General features: G+C 44.3%; 1 protein-coding gene across 1 annotated transcript; it reads right to left on the minus strand.

Annotated features, from left to right (window-relative positions):
* Positions 1 to 2,090: 2,090 nt before the first annotated feature.
* Positions 2,091 to 25,552, minus strand: LOC128404262 (uncharacterized). Its single transcript, XM_053369755.1, has 4 exons — positions 25,534 to 25,552; positions 24,527 to 24,644; positions 5,463 to 5,570; positions 2,091 to 3,153 (listed from the first exon to the last, which is right to left on the minus strand). The coding sequence occupies exons 1-4, from the start codon at positions 25,550 to 25,552 to the stop codon at positions 2,163 to 2,165; spliced, it is 1,236 nt and encodes a 411-aa protein (XP_053225730.1). The 3' UTR covers positions 2,091 to 2,162.
* Positions 25,553 to 25,823: the final 271 nt, after the last annotated feature.

Consider the following 25,823-nt stretch of genomic DNA (forward strand, 5'->3'; position numbering starts at 1 on the left):
CAGCTGATGTACAAGGTAGTGCAGCAGCAGAAGCCGCTTTCCCATGTGTCCTGCAGCCTCCTGCCAGACCTGGAGCCTTAATTCTAGTTGGGGATATTTTTGGATACAGTAGGGGGCTTTTTGTATAGATTGAAGAGAGTGCAGTAGAGAGGACATTAAAAGGGTATTTAGAGCAGGCATAGGCAAACTCGGCCCTCCAGCTGTTTTGGGACTACAACTCCCATCATCCCTGACCACTGGTCCTGTTAGCTAGGGATGATGGGAGCTGTAGTCCCAAAACAGCTGGAGGGCCGAGTTTGCCTATGCCTGGTTTAGAGAGAAGAAGAAGAAGAGCAGGAGGAGGAGGAGGAGGAGGAGGAGGAGGAGGAGGAGTTTGGATTTGATATCCCTCTTTATCACTACCCAAAGGAGTCTCAAAGCGGCTAACATTCTCCTTTCCCTTCCTCCCCCACAACAAACACTCTGTGAGGTGAGTGGGGCTGAGAGACTTCAGAGAAGTGTGACTGGCCCAAGGTCACCCAGCAGCTGCATGTGGAGGAGCAGGGAAGCAAACCCGGTTCACCAGATTATGAGACCACCACTCTTAACCACTATACCACACTGACTCTCCATTACTCACCAATTCATAAGATTTCACTTATACTCACAGGGGCCCAGAACATAACTCCCACTTAAGTGGAGTGTCACCTGTACTCATTCAGGAGGGTAAACTGGGAGGAAGAACTACTGAAAGATCTGGAACAACTTGGAAGAAAATAGCAGAGGGGGTATAAGCTACAGGTCTCCGATTTCTTCCCTTTGACTTCCAGTTCTCCTTCATGAAAACGATACCGTTGTTCTTGAGGTTGTTAAAAAGTGTGGCTCTTACTGTAACAACTTCCTATTTTCCTAGGAAAAATGAACTGCGTAGAACACAGTTCTGCTGCTGAAGGTATAAAAATGACGCACACATATACACCCAGTCTATTGAGAGGGGAACAGAGAATTTACATAAACGAAACAGAAGGGGAAGGAGCTACACAATTAGGGAGACAATTAACAGAATGATTGTATTTTGCAGAACAACACTATTCTTTTAAGGACGGTAGAAGCCTGGTGATACAACCAAGTATACAACAATCTTTTAATTCCAAACGGAAGCTTAACACTCACACTGAGAACAGAAAGAGGTAAAATGGGGAATGTAGGGTTGCAGTCAACTAACTCTTTCTCAAAGTGGACCCACTGAAATGAATAGACATGTTATTCATTTCAAAGGGTCTACTCTGAGTGGGACTAGAATCCTTTAGTTCAAAGGAAAGGGTGAATACAATAAAATACATAGGAAAAACAGGGTACTTAAACCAACTCAGAATAGGCCCAGTGATGGGCAGGACTAACTTGGGTCCATTAATTTCAACGGGTGGTGTCCAATATTAGATCCGCAGAAATTAATGAACGCGACTAACTTAGGGCCATCATTTTCAATAGGCCTCTTCTGCGTGGTTGGATACAACCCAAAGCTATTAGTTCTCTTTTCAGTCAGTCCATGGATTTCAACATGTCTGCTGTGAGTAGGACTGATGATGGGAGGATAATAAATTACATGAGTAGCATTAAAATTGATTGCGTCAGCTGACCCAGCCCAGTCTCGGAAAACTATTAACATTATTAATTTAACAAAATATCTGCAGATCACCATAAGGGCCAAGGGCAGGTCACAACAATCTAAGTCAGAAGCTGCCCAGAGTGGCTGGGGTGAACCCAGTCTGATGGGTGGGGTACAAATATATTATTATTATTATTATTATTATTATTATTATTATTAGCATTGAAACTACTCAGAAATGTCTTATAGAAACTCCTGCCGGGTCTGCTCTGAGTAAGTCTAACCTTGGAGGCAACTCCAACTTCAAAAGCAGCTCAAAACAAATTAGTCACCAGAATAGGGTGGATCCTAAAATCAAATAAAAATGGATCAAAACACATACGCCACTGTCAAAAATGAAACTTTTGCTATGAACAGTGAAATCTGTCTGCAGAATAAGGAGTCACATTGAGTCATTGGCTTGGATCCCCATGGATTAGGTGGGAAGGCAAGCAAGCCGTCCACTGCCACTGACGTGTGCCCGGCTTCTTGGTGCATGAAAGTCAAATGAGTTTCTCCCACATCCCTGTTGTCTTCAGAAAGGCCACTTGGTGGCCGAACAGTACTTCTTCCCAGTGCTTGCGATCTTGACATTTTTGGGAAGCTTCTTTGAGGCTGCCAGGTTTGTGGTGTTACGGACCAGGCTGGGCTGGGAGCCTTTAGTCAAAGAGACCCTGGAGCCTTTTGCCAGGGACGGCCGCGAGCCCTTGACCAAGCTTGGCTGAGAGCCCCTCGTCAGGTTGGGCCGTGAAGCCCTCTTCAGGAAGTATCGCGAGGCCCTCAGCGCGCTGAACCGTGGGACTTTGGTCACAACAAGACGAGGCCCCTTGGTGGCACGTGGAAGAGTGCCCTTTGCCGGGTGTGGCTGGGTGCCCTTTGTCACATTTGCTTGTGAGGCGTTGCCTAGGCCTGGTTGTGGGTCTTCGGTTGCATAGAATACAGGGCCTTTTGTCATCCGTGGTAGCGGTCCCTTTGCCAAGCGGGGTGGTGGCTCATGAATATGTGGCAATAGGTCCTTGCTTGAGTACAGCACGGGGCCTTTGGTCATACGTGGTAGCGGGGCTTTGTTCAAGCATGGTTGAGAGACGTTGGTGGGATACATTACTGGACCTTTGGTCACACGGGGTAGAGGGGCGCCAGTGACACATGGTAGCGAGCCCTTGTTAATGGGGCCATGTCGGCCTTTGGTCATGCCACTGTATGGACACTGGGTGGGCAAAGGTTTCTGATAGATAGCTGTGTGTGGCAGCGTCGGGTTCTTGTTTAGCTTGGAGTACCTGGCTGTGTGTGGGTCTGGGTAGACCGTTGCACCTCGTGGTTGATAACCAGTCACACCAGGCGGAGAGTAGAGCTGAGCGCATGGAACTTTCCCACGTGGTGGAAGGGTTTTGTATGCAGGGTATCTTGACCCATAGAATGGGTAGTATTGTGAGCCAGACCTGGGTAGCCTTTTCGAGACAAAGGGTGGCAACGGACGACCAGATGTGTATCCATAATAAGGCACCTTTTGGCTGGCCCGGCGATACCTGCAAGAAGGAATTGAGAAGGTCATCTCCTCTAAGAACATCAGAAGAGTCCTGGAGCTGAATCAGGACAAAGGCCCACCTAGATCAGCATCCTATCTTAACAGTGATCAACCAGATTCCCCAATGGAAAACCCGCCAGAAGAGAGTGCAACAGCAAGTCTCTCCCACTTGCAAAGCCGTCTTGCCCATTGGTGTTAGTGGTGCGTTGCACCAGGGCGCTGGCCTCTCAGGGGCGCCCCAGGAAGTGGGGGAGCAGCACGGCTTTGCTGGCTGCCTCCCCTTTCCCTGCACGCCCGCCAGCTGTGCCCCATCAACCAAATGGCTGGCAGATGTGCAGCTTCCTTCCCAAGACTCCGCGGGAGGAGAGCAATCCCCGCAGAGGCTTGGGAAAAGGTCGACAACTCTGGGAAATGGGGGGGGGGCGCCAGAGGGATCTTTGAACCACAGCACCAGATATGCTTAAGACGGCCCTGCCCACTTGTGATTCCCTACCACTGATACCACTCTAGTAGCAGAGGTAAAACATGCAAATGAATGGCTGTTCTTTCATCATTCTTGATTGTTATTTCCCCAGCAACTCAGGACCGGCAGTCCCATGCAACATAGTTTTTCACAACAAAACATCCCCATCACTTCTCAGTTGTGCTCCCCACAATTCAGAGACATGCTGGCTCCGACAGAGAAGGAAGAACATGATTTGTCCAATCCTCTTTTAAAGCCATTCAAGTTGCCATCTACGTATCTGTCCCCATCATTTATTGGTTTTGAGAATCACTACCCCGCAATGAAGTGCTGCATGCAGAGATGGGTGTATCAATGCCAACCAGTGTCACATTTGCTCACGTTCATGCAAAAGTCGGCATCGTCCTGTTTGCTCAACAACCTGCAATTTCTTCCTATATACATAAAAACGCAAGGCTGTTGCCATGCTGCAGTTAGTGTGGCTGCCAATTAGCCACACTAACTCCAGCGGTGGCAGGAAGCCCGGGTGAGCTGTTTCATGGAGCTACGGAATGGTTTAAGAGGGGGAGGTGCTTCCCAGAGCAGGTTGCAAAACGTTCTGTGATGCATCTCCCCTCCAGTTAAATGCAGCTGCACCAAGGTTTAATGGAGAAGGGAAGCACCACCGCTCGGACATTACTAGCCCAGAGATGGAAGAAGGAGACAACTCCAACCAGAGAAGAAAGAATGGCAAATCAAGTTGATGGAATACGCCAAAATGGCAAAACTAACCAGGAAGCTCAGGAACCAAGAAGACAAGAAATTTTAAAACGGATGGGACTTGTCTGTAATGTATATACAAAATTATTGTAAACAGGTCAAAACAGCAGGATTTTAAACACACTTGTAATGTAACAGAATGTATTGATAATCTAGGAAGATGAAAAACTGGAGGAGTACAGTGGTACCTCAGGTTACAAATGTTTCGGGTTACAAACACTTCAGGTTACAAACTCTGCACCCCTGGAAGTACTACCACAGGTTGAGAACTTTGCCCCAGGATGAGAATGGAAATCGTGCACCGGCGGCGTGGCAGCAGCAGGAGGCCCCATGAGTGAAAGTGCCCCTCAGGTTAAGAATGGTTTCGGGTTAAGAACGAACCTCCAGAATGAATTACGTTTCTAACCTGAGGTACCACTGTATTGATATGCAGCTAAAAATAGAATCAATAGGCCATGAAAGGGATGGAGGGAAGTTAGGAGATTCAGAGTAATCTCGATAATTAGATTCAGAATTGGTTTTGTTATATGTTTATGTTTGGAAAATCAAATAAAAATTCATTTCAAAAATAAAAATACAGTGGTACCTTGGGTTACATACGCTTCAGGTTACATATGCTTCAGGTTACAGACTCCGCTAACCCAGAAATAGTACATTGGGTTAAGAACTTTGCTTCAGGATGAGAACAGAAATCATGCAGTGGCGGCGCGGCAGCAGCAGGAGCCCCATTAGCTAAAATGGTGCTTCAGGTTAAGAACGGACCTCCAGAACGAATTAAATACGTAACCAGAGGTACCACTGTAGCTTAATTGCATCCCACCATTCCCCCCCCCTTAAGTTGAGAAAAAGGATTTTCTCTCCCGAATCCTGAGTGAAATGTTAGATAATGTATGTGGTGTTAAAAATTAAAATCATCATGAATCTCATGAATCATGAGAAGAGAAGAGAAGAGAAGAGAAGAGAAGAGAAGAGAAGAGAAGAGAAGAGAAGAGAAGAGAAGAGAAGAGAAGAGAAATCTGAGCAGGATTTGGAGAGCTTGGCTTTCCTTCGAGCTCATCCATTTGTCTCCCAAAGCCACACCTGCTTACCGATGAGAGAAGTTCAGAGGAAGACCTGGAGCAGCATCCCCCATGTGCACCAAATCAGGAGCAGAGACAAAGTCACTGGGAGTTACTGGGAAGAAGTAACGTAGCAACCTGAAATTATAAAGGGGTGAGTGGGTAGCAGAATTTCATAATTTCACATCGTTTTTCAGTGTTATCCAAGTTATAGAATCATAGAATCATAGAATCATAGAGTTGGAAGAGACCACAAGGGCCATCGAGTCCAACCCCCTGCCAAGCAGGAAACACCATCAGAGCACTCCTGACATATGGCTGTCAAGCCTCTGCTTAAAGACCTCCAAAGAAGGAGACTCCACCACACTCCTTGGCAGCAAATTCCACTGTCAAACAGCTCTTACTGTCAGGAAGTTCTTCCTAATGTTTAGGTGGAATCTTCTTTCTTGTAGTTTGGATCCATTGCTCCGTGTCCGCTTCTCTGGAGCAGCAGAAAACAACCTTTCTCCCTCCTCTATGTGACATCCTTTTATATATTTGAACATGGCTATCATATCACCCCTTAACCTCCTCTTCTCCAGGCTAAACATGCCCAGCTCCCTTAGCCATTCCTGTTCTCTGCTTTCCAATTTTCATAACTAAATCTCACATTTATTGACTGCGTCATTTATTTATTAGAGTATATCTATCTGCACACATCACACAAATCACCATTATTATTATTATTATTATTATTATTAATAATAATAATAATAATAATAATATACCGCCCTATACCCAGGGGTCTCAGGGTGGTTCACAGAATAAAATCAAGATATAAAACCACAAAATACCTAATAAATACAAAAACAACCCAATAGCCTCCCCCCCACACAAATAAAAACCCCCACCACATTTTAAAAAGGGCATAGGATGTAAATCGGTTCAGCCACAGGCCTGGTTAAAAAGGAACATTTTTGCCTGGCGCCTAAAGGTGTATAATGAAGGTGCCAGGTGAAATATATTGTTATTTCATAAAAATATATGTTATGGACGTGTGCAATAAAGTCATTAACGCATGAAATGATAACTTCCTAAAATGCAGAATGAATCAAATTAATTCTGTAAAAATGCTTGGCGAAAGAGAAACGAAACCCAAAAGTGAAAATGTTCCGGAAGGCCTGCAAGCGCCATCTAGGTAGTCAAGATAACTCCAGGACTAGTTTCTGCAAGAATGATCTCATAGATGTTTCTTGTTTTGATCTATGCTAATCGGCTTCCTTCGATGCCCTCTTTGCCTGTGGGCTTGGGACGCATAGCTAATTGGGACAAGGGAGGTTTCTTACGCCGACTGCTTGTCAACTCCTCCCTTATCTTAGAGATGGATGAGAATTGGGGAGGGACCTCTAAGCCAGCGGTGAGTTAATGGCGCTACTGATGCCAGCTTACGTAGCTTCCTTTGTGTATAGTAGGCAAACTAAGTCCCGGGGGCCGAATCCGGCCCAATCGCCTTCTAAATCTAAATCACTCTCTTTTCTTTAGCTGCCAAGCCAGTAATTTGCCCGGCTTGTTAGCAAACTCAAAATTTCTCTGTCTCGTTCATCTTAATTTCCACTCCATTTCTTCATTTATTATCACAGAATATTGTGATTGTAGCATTTTAATATTTCTTTTTGTTTCCGCGTTATCTGGCTTCTTATATAATTCTATTTCATTCTTCCTAATCTCTTCTACCACTTCTTCTTTTCTTTCTGTTTTCTTTGAATCGAGGTTTGCTGTATAAAAAAAAAACCTCTAAGAACAGCTTTGCTGGCATCCCAAATGATTTTTAAGACAGTATCTTTATTTAAATTGAAATCGAAGAATTAGCGTGTTTTTACATGAGTAGAATGTGTCCTTTTATTTAAAATGCATCTCTGGGTTATTTGTGGGGCACAGGAATTTGTTCACTCCCCCCCCCAAAATATACAATCTGGCTCCCCACAAGGTCTGAGGGACAGTGAACCGGCCCCTTGCTGAAAAAGTTTGCTGACCCCTGGCTTAACACATTGGTACCTTGCGGACAAATCTCTCACTGCTTTGGTGTCCAACCCAAATCTATAACAGCAGTGGAGCTTTCATTGCAAATTTATCTTTTCTTCTACTAAAACACTTGACCCTTCTGATTCTGATAGGAACCGTGTTCCAAATTATCTTTATTTGTTTGTTTACAAGCTATAAATGGATGTTTCTCAAAAAAAGGGGGGGGATATCAGGGCATGATACAGATAAATGTTTAAATTACCCAAAAAGGCACATTGCAACAACAATACAATAATAAAATGATGAACTAATAATAGTAATAATAGTAAATAATAATAATAATACCAATCAATAAAAATCAAGAGGAATAAAATCATCCCACCAGCTAATAATAGCATAATCTGTCATCTATGCTCTGGTAATCTCTGGGTTAGATTACGGCAACGTGTTATACATTGGGGCTGCCTCTGAAGATGGTTCTAAACTTAAGCTGGTGCAGAATTCAACGACCATGACTAACTTAAGTAAATTGATTTTAATAGGTCTACCCTGAGTAGGACTCCGTTGGATCCAATCCAATGATTACCCTTCTGTCCCTCCCCCACATACTAGAAAATGAGGTCAGAGAAGGGTATATGAGACCCATCCTCGAAGATTTACACCAGGGACAAAATCCTTGGGGGGGAAACATCACTACTAGTCTCATCAAATCTCTTTTAGGCTTCTTAGAAATCCCTCAGATGTTTTCTTCCAAGGAAGGATGTGGACTAGTATTTTGGATGCCACCTTAGGCGCAGTTGACAAACAACATAAAATTGTGCAAGAGGCAGGCACACACCCTTGCAAGATCTTGAGAGGCTTATACCAAGGGTTTGGGCTCCAGACCTTCTGTCTCACTGATATATTGCCTAAGAGACATCGTTCTCATCATCCTCTGCTGGAAGAAACAGCAGGCAAAGACCCTCTTTTGTATTCCACCTTGAAAACTCTGCTCGTTTCCACAATGCACACACCACCTCACACGCTTCTTTGGAATCGTTCAGATCTTTTCTCCCAGAGCCAAGGATACAACCAAATTCACAACATGTGACATTTCACGCAAATAGCAAAATTCTATCAAATGCTCCAGTTTGGACAAATATACCAGGATGAGAGTCTCACGATGATGCAGACTATTAGACCTTCAGGCGTCCTAGTCCCATTTAGAGTTTGTCTCGAAGCAATATCCAGGAATTCAGTAGCAGAGAGTGCACAGAGAGGGGGAAAGCAGTTCCTAACTTACCTGACTTCCAGACGCAAACGAGTCTGGACAGAAGTGTCAGCAAAGGCTGGGGATGAGGAGAGCTTTTTATGTGGTTTTAAAAATCCCCCTGAGGGACGTGAGGCACTTCTGCTGGGGCGACGTCACTGGCAACCTGCAAATCGTGATCCAGGGTAATATGCTAAGCTTCCAAATGAGTGCTGTTTCTTCCTCCTCCTAAAACATTAAATTAAATTGCAAAGACGTCCATTGAAAGTCCTATAGCTTGCAAGCTGGGCTGTGCCTCATGCAAAATACATGCCACCGATCAGCAACAGCTACTTGTACTTGCTGATCCGATTCATGGGATTATCGAGCTGGAAGGTACTTCAGATGATGTCATCTAGTCAGCCCTACAAACTTTGGAGGGGCTATAGAGTAGAAGGCAACTTCCTGCTTAAACGTCTTCAGGAAGGGAGATCCCACCAGACTGAGCCAGTCTTTTCCACCATCTTATTAGCTTCAATTCCTGCTTAACCCTCAAGAAAGAAGAGCATTTTCGCTGGCCAGGTTTAATTCAAATCCATCAAACTTCCTTTGGGAAAGAGAAAGAACTTGCCCATTTGAAGACCACCTGGTGGAAACCCTCACACAGTACGTTTCCGAGCACAATTCAAAGTGTTGGTGCTGACCTTTAAAGCCCTAAACGGCCTCGGTCCAGTATACCTGAAGGAGCGTCTCCACCCCCATCGTTCAGCCCGGACACTGAGATCCAGCGCCGAGGACCTTCTGGCGGTTCCCTCATTGCGAGAAGTAAGGTTACAGGGAACCAGGCAGAGGGCCTTCTCTGTAGTGGCGCCTGCCCTGTGGAACGCCCTCCCAGCAGATGTCAAAGCAATAAACAACTATTTTACTTTTAAAAGACAACTGAAGGCAGCCCACTTTAGGGAAGTTTTTAATGTTTGATGCTGTACTGTTTTTAGTATTCAGTTGGAAGCCGCCCAGAGTGGCTGGGGAAACCCAGCCAGATGGGCGGGGTATAAATAATAAATTATTATTATTCTTATTCTTAATTGTAAACTATATGCTGATCTCCATCAGCAATTTCTAGATCAACTCTGTATCCCCAAATGGAAACCAGAGTTGGAGGTCATACATTTTCTATTACTGGGGAATGACCAGGAGCTCACCAAGTTAGCGGCTAAATATTAGAGATGTTGCAACTTTCCTCCATTTCTTAACTTTTCCAGTTAAGATATCCAAATTTTCACAAGTTTGTTTTGTTTTGTTTTTTTGTTTTTTTAAGATCTTGTGAAAATTCATCTCAGTGCAAAATTCTCCGAATACAGGTGTCCCAAGACTGTGGACAACCGAAAGTCTACGAGCTTCATTCAGGTGGTCAGCAGCATCTATGTAAAAATATAGTGGTACCTTGGTTGTCAAACTTCATCTGTTCCAGGAGTCTGTTCAATACCCGGAACCATTGAAAAACCAAGGCACGGCTTCTGATTGGTTGCAGGAGCTTCCTGAACTTTGGACGTTCGGCTTCCAAAAATGTAAGCAAACTGGAACACTTACTTCCTGGTTTGCTGCATTCGGGAGCCGATTTGTTCGGGAGCCAAGCCGTTCGAGAACCAAGGTACCATTGTACAGGTAAAAACCATACAGCACTGAGCACTGCACATTACTGTTGCTGCAAGGGGGAGAAAAATAATTAAGTGTTCCACCAAGACCCTCAGTGATTTTCAAGAGGAATGGGGTGGGGGGGGATGGTTGGAAAACACTGTCCTGACATACCCATTCTTAAAAAGCAATCTTGACTAATATAGGCACCTTTGCAATGCAATCTTCCCAAATACAACACAAATTTGCTTGTGCCGTTTTCATGAATATTTGCATTCTTGTGCAAATTTCACCCCAACAGACACATTTTTGTAGATGTTGCTTGGCTGGAGAGCAGCTTTGCAAAATTCAGAGATGTGTGAATTTTTGAAGCATGCCTGTTTTTCAGTTTGCAGGTTGTTTCGAAAAGTCCAAATTAGGTAGGTTCACCTTTAAAGGCTCACTGAACTGGATTTCTCCTCTATCACTCTGTCTTATCACTTAGAAGGTCATCCTAATGTTTGTGCCATAATCTGCTTCGCTACAGTTTCCTGCCTCTGGCACAAAAGAGAACAAGTCTGCTCTGCCTTCTGCACTTCAAATACTCCAATACATCATTAGTGTATGGAATTCTTTTTACCAATAGTTGTGGCAATAGCCCCCAGCTAAAATGGATTTAGGGTATGGCTTTGCATAAACCCCTTGGTCTGATTTGTGGCTCAAATATGTCAATCTAGATGAGGACCAATCTGGTCAAGAATGATCCAGACCCTGCCTGACCTGATCTGGATCTGAATCAGGATCTTACAAATCTCTAGAAATCCTATTGGTCTGCATTGTGAAATGAAAACATGTTGGAGGTTTTTGTTGGGGAGAGGGTTACATAGGGACATAAAATTGGGGGACACTATAGTCCCTCAAGAGGAGATTCGCCTTGCCAAATTTCAGAAGGGTAGTTCCATGGCTTTTCATACTAGACACTTGGGAAATACACGGTGTTTTAAAATTAAGATGGACATAAAGTTGTTGCTTTTGCACATAGAGATATGAAGTTGGCAAACTTGGTGGCCCCTACAGAGGGGATTAAATCTCCCAAAGTACAGATGAGTCACTTCAGGGACTTTCATTCTATCCACTCAAGTCCTTCTTATGGCTGATGGTTTGTGGTTACCAATTGGTAATAATAAACAGACAGACAAACAAACAAACAAATGGACAGCCATCTATTTGTTTTTTTTTAAAAAAAAACCAAGACTGGTACTGGGGTTGATTGAGAAAGGACAGAAAATAAGCACAGGTTCCCAAAATATAGACACGCTTTTACCCTCGCAAGATTAATGTATTGCCCTTGGCTGTACTTGAGGGACAATTCCTGCAGACTCCACACAATAAACACTTATGTCCCTGTGGAGATGGCAGTACTGAATCAGTGGCGCATGCCTTTCTGGCTTGCACTCTTTATAAAGACTTGAGGAATGAGATTATCACCCCTCTCTTGCTGTCCATTCCGGGTCACCTAGCCACTGCCCCAGTGTCCTTTCTCCTGGCAGATCAGGAGGAGCAGGTGACAGCAAAGGTTGCAAGGTTTTTAGCTGTGGCAATCCGAATAAGTTCCACTGTTTGACTGCTGATTCAGAACCCTAAAGTGTGTTTTATATAATCAACTTTTTATTTCTGTTCATTGGTATATTGCATTGCTGTTTTGTTGCTATGGCCGATGGCTAACGCAAATGAAGATTCGTTCATTCATTCAAGCACAAGCTGAACAAATGACTCCCAAAAGTTTAGCAAACACTTTTTAAGAATCAGAATTAACAAAGGGTGCCGCTGAGGGTGGAATTTGGTGATGGTAGGAGCTGTTTGACAGTGGAATGGACTACCTCAGAAGATGGTAGACTCTCCTGCAATAGAGGTTTTAAACAGAGGTTGGATGGTTATCTGTCAGTGATTCTTCAGCTGTGGTTCATGCATTGGACTAGATTAACCTCAAGACCCATCCAACTCTACAGTTCCATGATGCTATGAAATATTTGCATCGCTTCCCACATATCTTGATTGGATTTGCAGAAATTTGAAACTCAAAGGACAGCTGTGATTCAATTCATGTATTCCTTCAGCAAATACAAATTAGATAGACTGTGCATTATATGGGCAGAATTTTGGAAACATAATTCATGGCAGAACTGAGAGAGTTTTGGTTTTTTCCCCCTGGGGTCCAGGAAGCATATTTCGTCATCACCTCTTGGTAGGCTTGCCAGGTCAGATGCATGCCAGACCCTACAATTTCTGGGCCCACGAATGAGACCTAAGCAATGTCATGTGGGTGGCCCACCTTGATGTCAGATTAATTGGGAGAGTGGAAGAGGGCAGATTTCCCAGGCAGTCAGTGCAGTAATTTCCAGCTGGGTCTGCTGGGCTGAAGCTTGCAAGCTGCATGCATAGTCTTCTTAAAATATATCTTTTCAAAGGTGCTCTCAGCTGCTGAAGATTCAAGCCCTACACTGACCGCTTGAAGGCTGCAGGTCAGTCCTGGAGGTCTGGCACCCCAACTCCTTGGAGACAGGCCTGGAGAGAAGGGACAGAGCGAGTATCCAGAGTTACTTGGGCCCAACCAGGAACAGGAGATCCAGCAAGAGGGAAAACCTTTTGTTTTCGTTCTGCTTTTCAAAAACAGCTGTGGGGGAAATAACTTACTAATAGTGGCACGAATCTTGCCCCAGCTAATTCCAGAGCAAGGCTGAGATGAGTGTTTGGCTGCCGACACCTCCCTAAGTAATGTTCTTACTTGGTGTGTGGGTCCAGCTGAGGATGCAGAGATATTAACATCCATGATAATATCGTGCTTTGTATTTAAGTGGTTTTAATTAACATTTGGAAAGCCTGAGGAGTTCCTTTCATCCCAGAGAACCTCGCCTAGGCTCCATGGGGTAACCAGGACGTGTTATTAAGTGTGATGACTAATCCCCTCTCATTCATTAGTATAAACATGCAAACAATCAGAATCAGTGAATCTGAACATTTTTAATCGAGAACAAAGGCAGAAATTGTATCTAGATCTTCATCCTTGGGATGCATATTCATGTGAATCCAGGATGCAACTTTAATTTAATTCATGATGTGATTTAGGACCCTCTTCAATTAGACTCACTTATCAGAAAGGCGTAAGGGATGTGGGTGGCGCTAGGGTCTAAACCACAGAGCCTAGGGCTTGCCGATCAGAAGGTTGGTGGCTCGAATCCCCGCAGCGGGGTGAGCTCTCATTCCTCGGTCCCTGCTCCTGCCAACCTAGCAGTTCGAAAGCACATCAAAGTGCAAGTAGATAAATAGGTACCGCTCTGGCAGGAAGGTAAACGGCGTTTCTGTGCGCTGCTTAGTCATGCTGGCCACATGACCCAGAAGCAGCTCCTATAAGGAAAGTTTTCTGCATGTAAAGCAAGATGCTCTACCTGTGAACTGTGCCTCTTCCCTTAAGGCACAGGGGCTGGGAAGTTGCCTTATACCAAGTCAGATCATTGGTTCATCTAGGTCAGTTGGGCTAACACTGACTGGCAGCATCTCTCCAGGTTTGTGGACAGGGGTTTTCCTCAGCCCTACCTGGAAGATGCTGGAGATTGAATATGGGACCTTCTGCATGCAAGGTGAGCGTTGGGTGTTGAAGAACATTGGATTTGATGGCTTTCAAAGTCCCCTCAAACTCTAGGATTCTATGATATTATTTATACCCTGTGCAGCTGAGAGTAACAAGGTGCCTGCCACTAATCTGTATTTTATTTTTTCCAACAGTGGAGCCGTAACAGTTCCATTGTTCTTCAAGGAACAGTGGTTCCCAGTAGCCTCCTTCCAATAGAGCTAATTTAATTTCAAGCCGCACAACTACTAAATTACACCTGCGTACCTGCCAGCCCCGGGAGACAATGGGAGGGTGGTTGATGCCCTTGATGCCTTTGCCTCCTCCTCCTCCTCCCTTTTTAATGAAAAAGCAGAACAAAACAAGCACTATTGATTTGCCCTTGATTAAAATCTAGCCCCAAATGGAAGGCCAAGCCCTTTCGTTTGAGGAGGTGGAGGAGGAATGAAAATAGCCCTTTGCTGCGTTCAAGAAGAGAGTAAACACAAGGGCGTACTTGAGCTTTCATTAAGGCCAGCGTCACCAATCTGTTTGCCCCAGATCCACTCTCCCTGCCTCTCCCGTTCATTCTGCTATGCCTTACATGTGTCAATGCTGCCTTTGTAGGAGGTCAATAGATTTTATTGCATTAGCCGTGTGGCCATAGCATGATATACATAGAAATAACAACATAAAATAGGGGTGGGGAGGTAAAGGTAGATATCGTCCTGGGCGAATACTTAAAGGGGAAAAAAAAAAGGAAATAACAGAAGCAACAGGGGATTTAAAACATCGAGTGACCGATAGTACAAAAACAAAAAGACAAAAAACTGCTGAGGCTGGAGGAGGATCGTTAAAGGGGTCCTTCAGCTCCTCAGATTTGTCCTAGCTCCATTGTCCTTGTACAATAAAGCTACTTGGGACTTCGTTCAATTGTGCAGCGTATCGACTGCAGCTGTGGTGTTAAAAAAGAAGTTAGTGCCGCTTTCCTCTTCATCGCACTGAGCAGGAAGTTAGCTGTCATCTCGGTAATCCAACAATCAGAATCCTGCAAAAAAAGGGACACTATCCAGGGCTGGATTGGGAGATGAAGCTTGTTCATGAGAGGAGTTAAAAACCGAGATCTTTCATCTGTCCAGTTGGGACAGAAGAGCATTACATGTTCCATAGTCTCCAGAGCCGTGTCATTACAGGTGCATGTTCTGTTTGCGATGGGGACTCTGAAATAACGACCCGACAGAACTGCTGTAGGAAAACAGTTGAGACGGGCACAGGTAAAGGCCCTTCGCTTAGCCTCCGAAGAAATTGTGAAGCAGTATAGAGGGATTCCTTCAGGGGGAGGAATAGCTAGGGCTAGGCCTGAACACGGCCCTCTTGCATCGGCAGCTGTGTTAGAGAAGTCAAGTTGCTGTAGCTTCTTTTTAATTGAAGGTAGGGCCGCCGGACTGATACACTCTAATTTAAGAACAGTTTTGCAATTCAGATTGAAAAGAGAGCGGAGTTTGAGGTTAATTGTAGTTTTCCAAGTAGGAGGTCGTGGTAGCTGACAATGTCAGGCACTGGGAGAAGTGTCCCGTAGATGTGACAAATCGTTCAACTGTATGGCAAATGTTGCAAGGGACGCAGGTGGTGTTGTGGGTTAAACCACAGAGCCTAGGACTTGCCGATCAGAAGGTCGGTGGTTTGAATCCCTGCAACGGGGTGAGCTCCCATTGCTCGGTCCCTGCTCCTGCCAACCTAGCAATTCGAAAGCACGTCAAGTGCAAGTAGATAAATAGGTACCGCTCCGGCGGGAAGGTAATTGGCATTTCTGTGCACTGCTCTGGTTCGCCAGAAATGGCTTAGTCATGCTGGCCACATGACCCAGAAGCTGTACGCCTGCTCCCTCAGCCAATAAAGCGAGATGAGCGCCACAACCCCAGAGTCGGCCACGACTGGACCTAATGGTCAGAGGTCCCTTTACTCATGTGAAAACATGCTGATTCCCGGACCGCTTCTCTCAGTGAGGGAACCACCAGAAGGCCCTCGGCACTGGACCTCAGTGTCTTGGCAAAACGATGGGGTGGAGATGCTCCTTCAGGTATACTGGGCCGAAGCCATTTAGGGCTTTAAAGGTCAGGAGCAACACTTTGAATTGTGCTCATAAATGTACAGGGAGCCAATGTCGGTCTTTCAAGACCGGTGTTATGTGGTCTTGGCCGCCGATCCCAGTCACCAGTCTGAGAGATGCATTTTAAATAAAAGGACACATTCTACTCATGTAAAAACACACCGATTTCCGGACCAACCATGGGCCAGATTTAGAAGGTGATTGTGCCGGATCCGGCCCCCGGGCCTTGGTTTGCGTACCAATGGTTTATGCCATATGAGCTCCTTCATTCATGATTGTGAGCACCTTGTTGGGAGAGCACTCCAGGCTATCTGCAGCTCTACAGATCTCCGAGCATCCTCGGGGGAGCATAGCTCTGGAAAAGGCACCCCCTCCTTCTCCAGGGTTAAACCATAGAGCCTAGGACTTGCCGATCAGAAGGTCGGCAGTTCGAATCCCCATGACGGGGTGAGCTCCCGTAGCTCGGTCCCTGCTCCTGCCAACCTAGCAGTTCGAAAGCACGTCAAAGTGCAAGTAGATAAATAGGTACCGCTCCGGCAGGAAGGTAAACGGCGTTTCCATGCGCTGCTCTGGTTCGCCAGAAGTAGCTTAGTCATGCTGGCCACATGACCCGGAAGCTCTACGCCGGCTCCCTCGGCCACTAAAGCAAGATGAGTGCCGCAATCCCAGAGTCGGCCACAACTGGACTTAATGGTCAGGGGTCCCTTTACCTTTACCTTTTAACCTTCTCTCTTGACAAAGCAAAAGAAGGAGGCATCGTAGTTCTAAACTACTATTTATTGACACTGTATTACACAGACAGAGAATCATGGTCTGTTTCTTGTCCAGCTCTGAGAGAGAATGGGCAAAAGTGAAAGTACATCACATAATACATACAGAAAGGACTACATCCTGTTCTCCCACTTCCTCTCAGACAGACCGTGTGATTTCCACTAATCACAAAGTGTAGCCTCGGTGGAGTGATTTGCTAACACACCTACCTTATTTCCAGCCCCTGTTCCATGTTCTGGTTCATTGGATTCATGATCCTGGCATTGCCATAACAGCTTCCTGTTTTCTCCAGCAAAGCGTGTTCTCCCTCATGGAGAGCACAAGTTGCGGCTGGGGCTGACAAGAAACCTCACTGTTGCTAGGCAAATGGTTTGGCCATCTTTTAAGCAGGGGCGGGTTGTTACTGGGGAAATCTAGATGTTGCCATTTGTTGATTGACAGCCCTATTTGTTAAATACAAGGCACGCAGTGACGGACTTCCTCTTTTCGCTGCGTGCTTCGGATCACCCGCCCTCCCTTCCCTATTGTTAGGCTGTTTGCTTGACCTTGCTATGCCTGTCATGGGGTCGTCTGCTTTGGGGCAGGGGCCTGGTAGGAATTTTGTCCATTTGGCTGATTATTGTGTGCCATTTGACTTTTGCCTACTGCGTAGGAAATCGTCACAACTTGTAAGGTTGCGGTTAGGCATTGGTCTGGGAATTGGTTGGTGGAGGGGTATGGATTCGGCTGTGCCTGCCCCTCCAAAATGCTGCTGCTGCTTCAAGGGTTTTCCGTTAAAGGAACCCAGGGGCTCCCCATGCTTTTGTCTGAAACCCCCTGGCAAGGGGCTAGGGCCACGCAAGCCCTGGGAGCATGCTGGGGAGAGGTGAGGCATGGTTCCCAGTCCCATCCCTCTCCCCAGGTGACTTATCCTTTCTGACTTTGCGGGGGATGCGAATGTCAGAGCTGTCCCTGTGCGGGGTCAGTTAGTGCTACCAATGCCTAAGCAACCATTCACGTTGCTGTAATTTGAATAAAATTGTGGCCAAAATTATGCCAAAAACCTTAAACAAAAATTAAGTGTCAATTGTGTTTTTCTTTGGGGGTGTCTTGGGGATCTCGACGCGCAGAAGATAATATTCGTCTCGTCATGACCTACCCAACCTCTCCTGTAAAAACTCCTGTTTGGGAGAGATATTCCCCCAAGGCTGTTTCCCATTAGAAAATAAAGTTGGGCCAGATTAGCAGACATCTTAAGCCGGTTGGCATTCCAGTAAAGAGCAATTTTGCCAAAATTATCAACCTTTGCCTTCCAGCTAATTTCCTTTCTCGTAGACCCGATGAGCCTAAGCAGCAAGCAAGGCGTTTATGTATTTTGTCCTCCTTTCAGATGGGTGTTTTCTGTAAATAAAGATTTAATAGGAAACAGGAATTGCCAGAAGGGAAGAAATGTGATAATGTGATGTTCCAGAAAAATCAGTCCAGGTATTATTATATAAAATAATATCTGGCAAAATATCTCCTAGGAGGCAGGCGTTGTGTGTGAGAGACAACATTTAATAGCAGATATACAGCCCTCTTTTTATTCAAGTACATAACCCGTGTTAAAAAAGTAGATCAGATGAAAATATAAAAGAGTGTTCCTGCCACAATAAAGCAGCAATGATAACCATCATTTAAGAGCCATCATTTAAGAAAGACAGCAATGAACTTCTGATTCATCTCTTACCAAACAGACGACTCGAATCACAACTACAAATGCTCTTACACACAGATAAGTGGAAAGAGATGCAATCAACTTAATAACAAAAGAAAACAAAACGGGTGTTATCCAGTGGATTTTATAAGAATATAATATAATATCCACACTTATCTTCTATCCCATACTTTCTAGGCACGGGTTCACACTTTCCCAGTCAGTGACTGGGTCTTGTTTGTTTGTTTGTTTGTTTGCCCTGCCACTTTCCCCAGGAAAACTTACTATTTAACACTGAATCAGAACGAGAATTCGGGTTTTTTGCAGGTGGCCGTTTGCTCCAGTTCAGAGCGGAAAACAATGGAGCAAAAAAACCCCAAAAATAAAAAATAAAACAAAAGCATTCAGACACAGACCTGGAAAACCTGTACCTGTGTCAAGAAATGCAGAAGTTGATAAATGTGGATGAAAAGAGAGAGAGAGAGAGTTTTGGTTGGCTAATAATAATAATAATAATAATAATAATAATAATAATAATAATAATTTGTTATTTATACCCCGCCCATCTGGCTGGGTTTCCCCAGCCACTCTGGGCAGCTTCCAACAAAACACTAAAATACAATAACCTATTAAACATTAAAAGCTTCCCTAAACAGGGCTGCCTTCAGATGTCTTCTAAAAGTTTGGTAGTTATTTTTCTCTTTGTCATCTGCTGGGAGGGCATTCCACAGGGCGGGCGCCACCACCGAGAAGGCCCTCTGCCTGGTTCCCTGTGACTTGGCTTCTCGCAGCAAGGGAACCGCCAGAAGGCCCTCGGATCTGGACCTCAGTGTCCAGGCAGAATAATGGAGGTGGCCAAATGTATCTTGCTTGCAATTACCTTGAGTCTGTTCTCTGAGGGAGTCAATTTTCCCACTTAAAATGTGCTCCAGAATTCAGCTAACCTCAGAGTCCTTGAAAGAATATCATGGGCTTGACCTTGACTGGTCAGAATGCCTTTGCTTGTAACTGTCAAATAAATAGCATTGATCTGCACGTAGGTAAATAAATGAGTAGGGAAGCAGAGCAGTGAACTCTTTTGAACAACCAACCAAATGCATACAGAAAATAGTAATAATAATAATAATAATAATAATAATAATAATAGCCAAGATGTTCTACTTTTTCATTTTCAGATTTTTTTATTGAATTTTAATAATAATAAAGCACACCAATAGGGAAAAGATGTGTGGTCTATAATTGGAAAGGGTCCCGTAGTCTGAATTAAAACAAATAGGATTTTTTACATTTTAGCTGTTCTTGTTTTTTATAATAAAAAAGATAAAAAATAACCTTGGACTAGGCTAAATACAGGCATACTCTCCTTACATGCTATATATTATTATTATTATTATTATTATTATTATTATTATTATTATTATATACACACACACACAGTGGTACCTCGGGTTAAGTACTTAATTCGTTCCAGAGATCTGTTCTTAACCTGAAACTGTTCTTAACCTGAAGCACCACTTTAGCTAATAGGGCCTCCTGTTGCCGCCACAGCACAATTTCTGTTCTCATCCTGAAGCAAAGTTCTTAACCCAAGGTACTATTTCTGGGTTAGCGGAGTCTGTAACCTGAAGCGTATGTAACCTGAAGCGTATGTAATCTGAGGTACCACTGTGTGTGTGTGTGTGTGTGTGTGTGTGTGTATAATATTTGTCTAAATGACAATTGACCCCTGGTCCCCTTAAGCTTAGGTGAGGTGTTTTCAAGAAGGGTGATTTGCCAAATGTTATGCTTTCTCTTTGCTACAGAGTTTGTGCAGCTTGTTTAATTGAGTAACTGAGTTCATTACCGTGAAGTGATGATAATGATATGTTCAGAAAGAAAACAATAAGTTCAACGGCAAAAATAAGATCATACGGATCAAACCTGGAACCGTCTGTGTGTAAGGAATGTGTTTTACCTCCCAAGTTCTTGCCCGCATGAATATGGAATGATGGGATGCATCACAGTGATTGTGGCGGCAACAACCACAACACCACAACAACACTGCTGCTGAGACTCTTTGCCAACATTACATTCTGAAGGGACTTAAAAATAACAACAAAGGGCTTTGAATAAAATTAAATTTAACACAGGTTTGGACATTGTTAGTGCACAAAGCTTCACAAAGACAGATTGTGAAGCTGAGGCTCCAGTACTTTGGCCACCTCATGAGAAGAGAAGACTCCCTGGAAAAGACCCTGATGTTGGGAAAGATGGAGGGCACAAGGAGAAGGGGATGGCAGAGGACGAGATGGTGGGACAGTGTTCTCGAAGCTACCAGCACGAGTTTGACAAAACTGCGGGAGGCAGTGGAAAACAGAAGTGCCTGGCATGCTCTGGTCCAGGGGGTCACGCAGAGTCGGACACGACTAAACGACTAAACAACAACAACAAAGTGCACAAAGTAGTACGGGAAGGTGAGACACAAACAGGAAAAGTAAAAGTCAAAACAGGAATGCAGACACAAATACATGCACTTTTCCCTTACACAAATGTTATCAAAATGAACCCCTCGTGTGCCTCTTGACAGAAAATAATAATAATAATAATAATAATAATAATAATAATAATAATAATGCATTTTATTTACTCTGCCCTCCCTGGCCAGAGCTGGGCTTAGGGCGGCTAACACCAATAAAATCACAGTAAAAACATAATAGGAGAAAAGGGGGGGCAATTTAAAATACAGGTTAAAATGCAATTTTAAATGCAGCCTTATTTTAAAGTAGCTGATAAATCATTTTAAAGTAGCTGATAAAATATAGTGTTGTATCAGTTTCCTCTTTTATCAGTTATTTATCAGCTGGTTGGCTGCCTTTGACCTTCCATCCCAACCCAACCCAGCCCAGCAGCATTCACATAATAACATTCTGCAGCTTGATGGGCAGCTGTCTACCACCCAGATATCCTAGCCAAAGTAAACCCATTGATGTAGCAGCAAGTTACAGCAAGGAGAGTTCCTCTCTCCTTCCCCCACCCAAGAATATGTGTTCATGTGCTGCTCTCTTGACTTTGGTTGACTTCAAGAGCCTGAAGATGGGAACCCAAGCTGTGTCGTTCGTCTCATTCTTATAGTTTCCCAAAAGCGACTGTTTGGCCACAGGATGAGAGTGTAGACACAGAGACAAGGACAATACAGTGGTACCTCAGGTTACAAGCGCTTCAGGTTACGTGTTTTCAGGTTGCGGACCACGGGAAATCTGGACCGCGGGAAATCCGGAAGTACCGGAAAGGGTTACTTCCGGGTTTCTCTGCTCGCGCATGCGCAGAAGCACCAAATCGCATCACGCACGTGCGCAGACGTGGCACTGCAGGTTACGAACGCTGTGGGTTGCAGACGTGCCTCCGTCACGGATTGCGCCCACAACCCGAGGTCCCACTGTAGAGACTTTAAAAAAGACTGGGAACCGTTTATGTTGTATTTATAAAAACACTGTAAAGAAGCGGACTTTGAGTAAACACTTACAATTAACAAAAACAAAAACAGAAGCTAAGATGTAAGAACTGGAGAATAACAAAGTGTAAGATGTAATTTGGAGGAAAAAATATGGTACAAAAATGATAAGAATTTACCATTACTTAATTTAACGACTACAATATTAAGGTAAAATAAAATAAGCAGGAGAAACAAACATTTAAAGAACCAGAAAAGGAAGTTGAAGGAAGTCACTGTGGGGAGGGGAGAGAGATTGGGATTCCCCCCCCCCTTTATTTGTGATCATGATGAATGTGATGAATATAAAATTGTAAAACTTAACAAAAACTATTTTTAAAAAGAGAGAGTGTAGACAGGCCTCTGGCCTTTTCGATGTAGCAGAGTCTCGTTGAGTCCTTGTGGTGCTCAGAGAGCTTTAAAAGACAAATAGGCAAACTCAAGGAGGAGAGACTTCTGGCTCAGTAGAACGTCCAGCTCCAGAGGCAGTAAATCTCAGTCTCAGTTTCTGGGAATCGCAAGTGAGGAGGGCGCTCTTGTGCTCAGGTGATTCCCAGTGGGGCATTTACTTTGCCAGTGTGGAGAGATGATGCTGGACTAAATGGGTATTTATTCTCATACAAGAGGGATGTCTTTACGTTCTTATATTTTCCAGAACATGAACGTCAAAAAAGGAGATGAGAATTCTTCTTTAAGATCTGAATTCATGTCTTATCTCATCATACAAAACTTCTAGACTTTACCAGCTCTCAATTTCTTACTCTTCACATTCCTTCTTTACCCCATAACCAATTTCTGCCTGTCTGTACCCCACTTTTAACAACTCCTGAGGCCTCGAACAGCCTTCCATCTTCTAACCTCCTTTCAGAAAGCCGTGTTATATCAAGTCAGACTATTGGTCCATATAGACCAGTATTGCTTACACTGGCTGGCATCAGCTCTCCAGAGTGTCAGACAGGTGGGGTATAAATAAATAGATTATTATTATGGTGGAATCCACATTCCCAATGGTGAAACATCCATTGGACGGTGAAACCAAAACTGTCAATCTGTTCCCTACGTGAACATTGTAGTTCAACGATATCTGGAGGACCACAAATCCCCCATTATTGGTTTAGATGATGAGCTAACCTGTCATGGCCCAATGGAATAATTCATATTTCCCCCTCCTAACACAGGTCCACTTGCCACAGTATGTATAAGAGGAGAGAGGTGCCACCGGGAACATCACAAGCCAGTTGTGAAAGTATCAAGTCACCCCTCCGTTATCTCCTGCATATGATAATAAAAGGTAACAGGCCTTTTAACATAGAAGCTCAGTTTGACTACCACCGCTAACCGAGATGAAGATGTGACCATTAATCTGCTTAATTCTCTTTTAAAGCTGTCTAAGACTTTGTCAAATCCCTTTTCAAAACCACCAAAGACAGTCAGAAGCAGAGTTTAATCTGCTGCTAAGATTAAGACAGCTAAAAAACTGGGGAAGCCTATATCTCCTGCTGTATCCAAATCTGGACTATAGTAACTATGATTAAACTAACTTATTAGAAAACAATACATATAAACCAGCCTAACAGGCTTATGCAAAAATTGATATTTTTGTAAAGTTTTGGAACGATACATTTAATGATAATGATAAACTTTATGCTGCTTTCAACCAACTGTAATTTCATGAGTATTTATCAAAATACTCATCTATTTAAAAGCAGCAACAACCCTGAAGCCACATCCTGTGGTGTTGAGTTCCACAAGCAAATAATTTGTCATGCGAAGACGAAGCCCTTATCCATGTGCGTAGTAACGTGTTCCACCGTTGGCTGCAGATGTTCCCAGCCTGCCTTTGCTTAAAAGGGCCACTTACCAGCAGAACAATATTTCTGACCCTTGCTTGATATTTTCACCTGGGTTTTGCATTGCTGTGGCCCAAAGGATTGGCCTCCCTTTCTCGAATACTTCTGGCCGGTCTTTGTGGAGTAGACCGGCCCTCCCTTCGTCATACCACTTGACCACTGTTGTTGGCCCTTGCTTGCATAGCCAGAGCTTCCCTTTGTGAAAGAAGACTGACTTGAATATTGTTGGCTACTTGGGCCTCCCTTGGTGATGCATTGTTGACTCACACACTGTTGGCCTCCTTTGGTCGCGCACAGCCAGTCTCCTTTCGTTGCACATGCCGGCGAACACTGGATTGTGCTCTGCTGGGAAACCCACTGCCCACTGCTTTTGGGGGCGCACTGCTGTGTGGTTTGGGCGACGCATGACTGCTGGCAGCTAAAAGCGGCCGATTTGCACGGGGAGCAGCAGGTCTGCTGGGTGTACTGCGAAGAGCTGAGCGATTTCTGCTGTGGCGGATAGCACGACTGGATGCATTGAGGTGGCACACACTTCTGGCCCTGTGGGTAGCAGACTGGGATGCATGGTGCGCCATAGGTCTGCGGAGAGCAAGACTGTGTGCTTTGAGGTTCATAGCATGACTGGGGAGAGCATGGCTGTATGTATTCTGGTGCATAGCTCTGGGGGCTCTGTGGAGCGTAAGGGGACTGGAGGTACCCAGGTGTGCAGGTATCTTGCCACTGGGGAGAACATGGTGGGATGTATGGCTGCTGGCTCTGAGGTCTGTACCCTTTCGTGCCTTTGATGCCGGTATTCTGTTGGCAAATAGGGGGCGGTAGGCATGGCTGTTTACACTGCTGCTCGTAGCAATACATCTTAGGGGGCTGGTGGTTCAACGACAGGCAACCTGGGAGAGAGAAAACAGGAGACGGTCAGAACATATAGTTGCAATCGGAATTATGCAAAGCCCATTGCAAATCAGGCTTATTATTAAAACGGGCGGACTTCTAGCTACTTGCAATGAGCAAATCAAACAAAAGCAATTGAAATAGCTCGACGCAATGGATGCTTCAAGTGGTTCCCTTGAGCTACATGCTTTGAGGCAGTAATGATTCTAACATCAAATTTCTATTTCTATATTTGTTTTGTTAATTGCAAATCAAACCCTGCAATTGAGTCCATTTCTTTACATTGATTCTATAGATATATAACATAAATGGTTCCCAGTCTTTCTTAAAATCTCCATTGTCTTTATCTCTAAGCCTTTCCGTTAATTTTGCTATTTCAGCGTATTCCATCAGTTTTCTTTGCCATTGTTCTTTAGTTGGTATTTTCGCGCTCTTCTGTCTTTGTACTAGCAAAATCCTAGCCGCAGTTTTATGTTCTTATGATGATTCCAACTCAGTCCTCCTCTCAGCTTCGGACAATGCTCCAACCATTGCTGCACACTTCTTCCTTTCCCTCTCTTCCTGTGTGGATTTCCACTTTTCCTCCCAGCACCAGCAGATCTCATCTATGAAGTGTCTGAATATATTTGCTTCCCCGTAGGGTTCGTGGGTTCACCCCCTGCCTTTGCAGAGTGGAAGAAGGTGAACAAACACATGTGCATCACAGGCAGGACAGCTCAAATGCTGAAACCCATTGTTCTATTGTTCTGGGAATGGGTGTCAAAACCCTGAACAGGAATGCAAAATGCCCACTCGTCCTATATCCTGTTTTGCTGACCCAGGCAAGCGTGCTGAGTGCACTGATGCCATTTTATACAGAAAACTATTGCAAGGATTATACAGTGGTACCTTCGTTCTCAAACACCATGGTACTCAAACAACTTGGAACCCAAACACTGCAAACCCAGAAGTAAGTGTTCCAGTTTGCGAACTTCTTTCGGGAGTCGAATGTGCTCCATTTTGAATGTTACTCTTCCAATTTGAGTGTTATGCTGAGGTCTGTCTGTTTTTGCTATTTATTTTGCGTTTTTGTGGCTCTCTTCTTTGTTGTTTTTGTGACTGTGTGGAACCCAGTTCAACTATCGATTGGTTGTGTGACTGCAGTACATTGTTTATTGCTTTCATTATATGGATCAATG

The sequence above is a fragment of the Podarcis raffonei genome, chromosome 16 (genome assembly GCF_027172205.1).
Source record: "Podarcis raffonei isolate rPodRaf1 chromosome 16, rPodRaf1.pri, whole genome shotgun sequence".
Taxonomy (NCBI): Eukaryota; Metazoa; Chordata; class Lepidosauria; order Squamata; family Lacertidae; genus Podarcis; species Podarcis raffonei.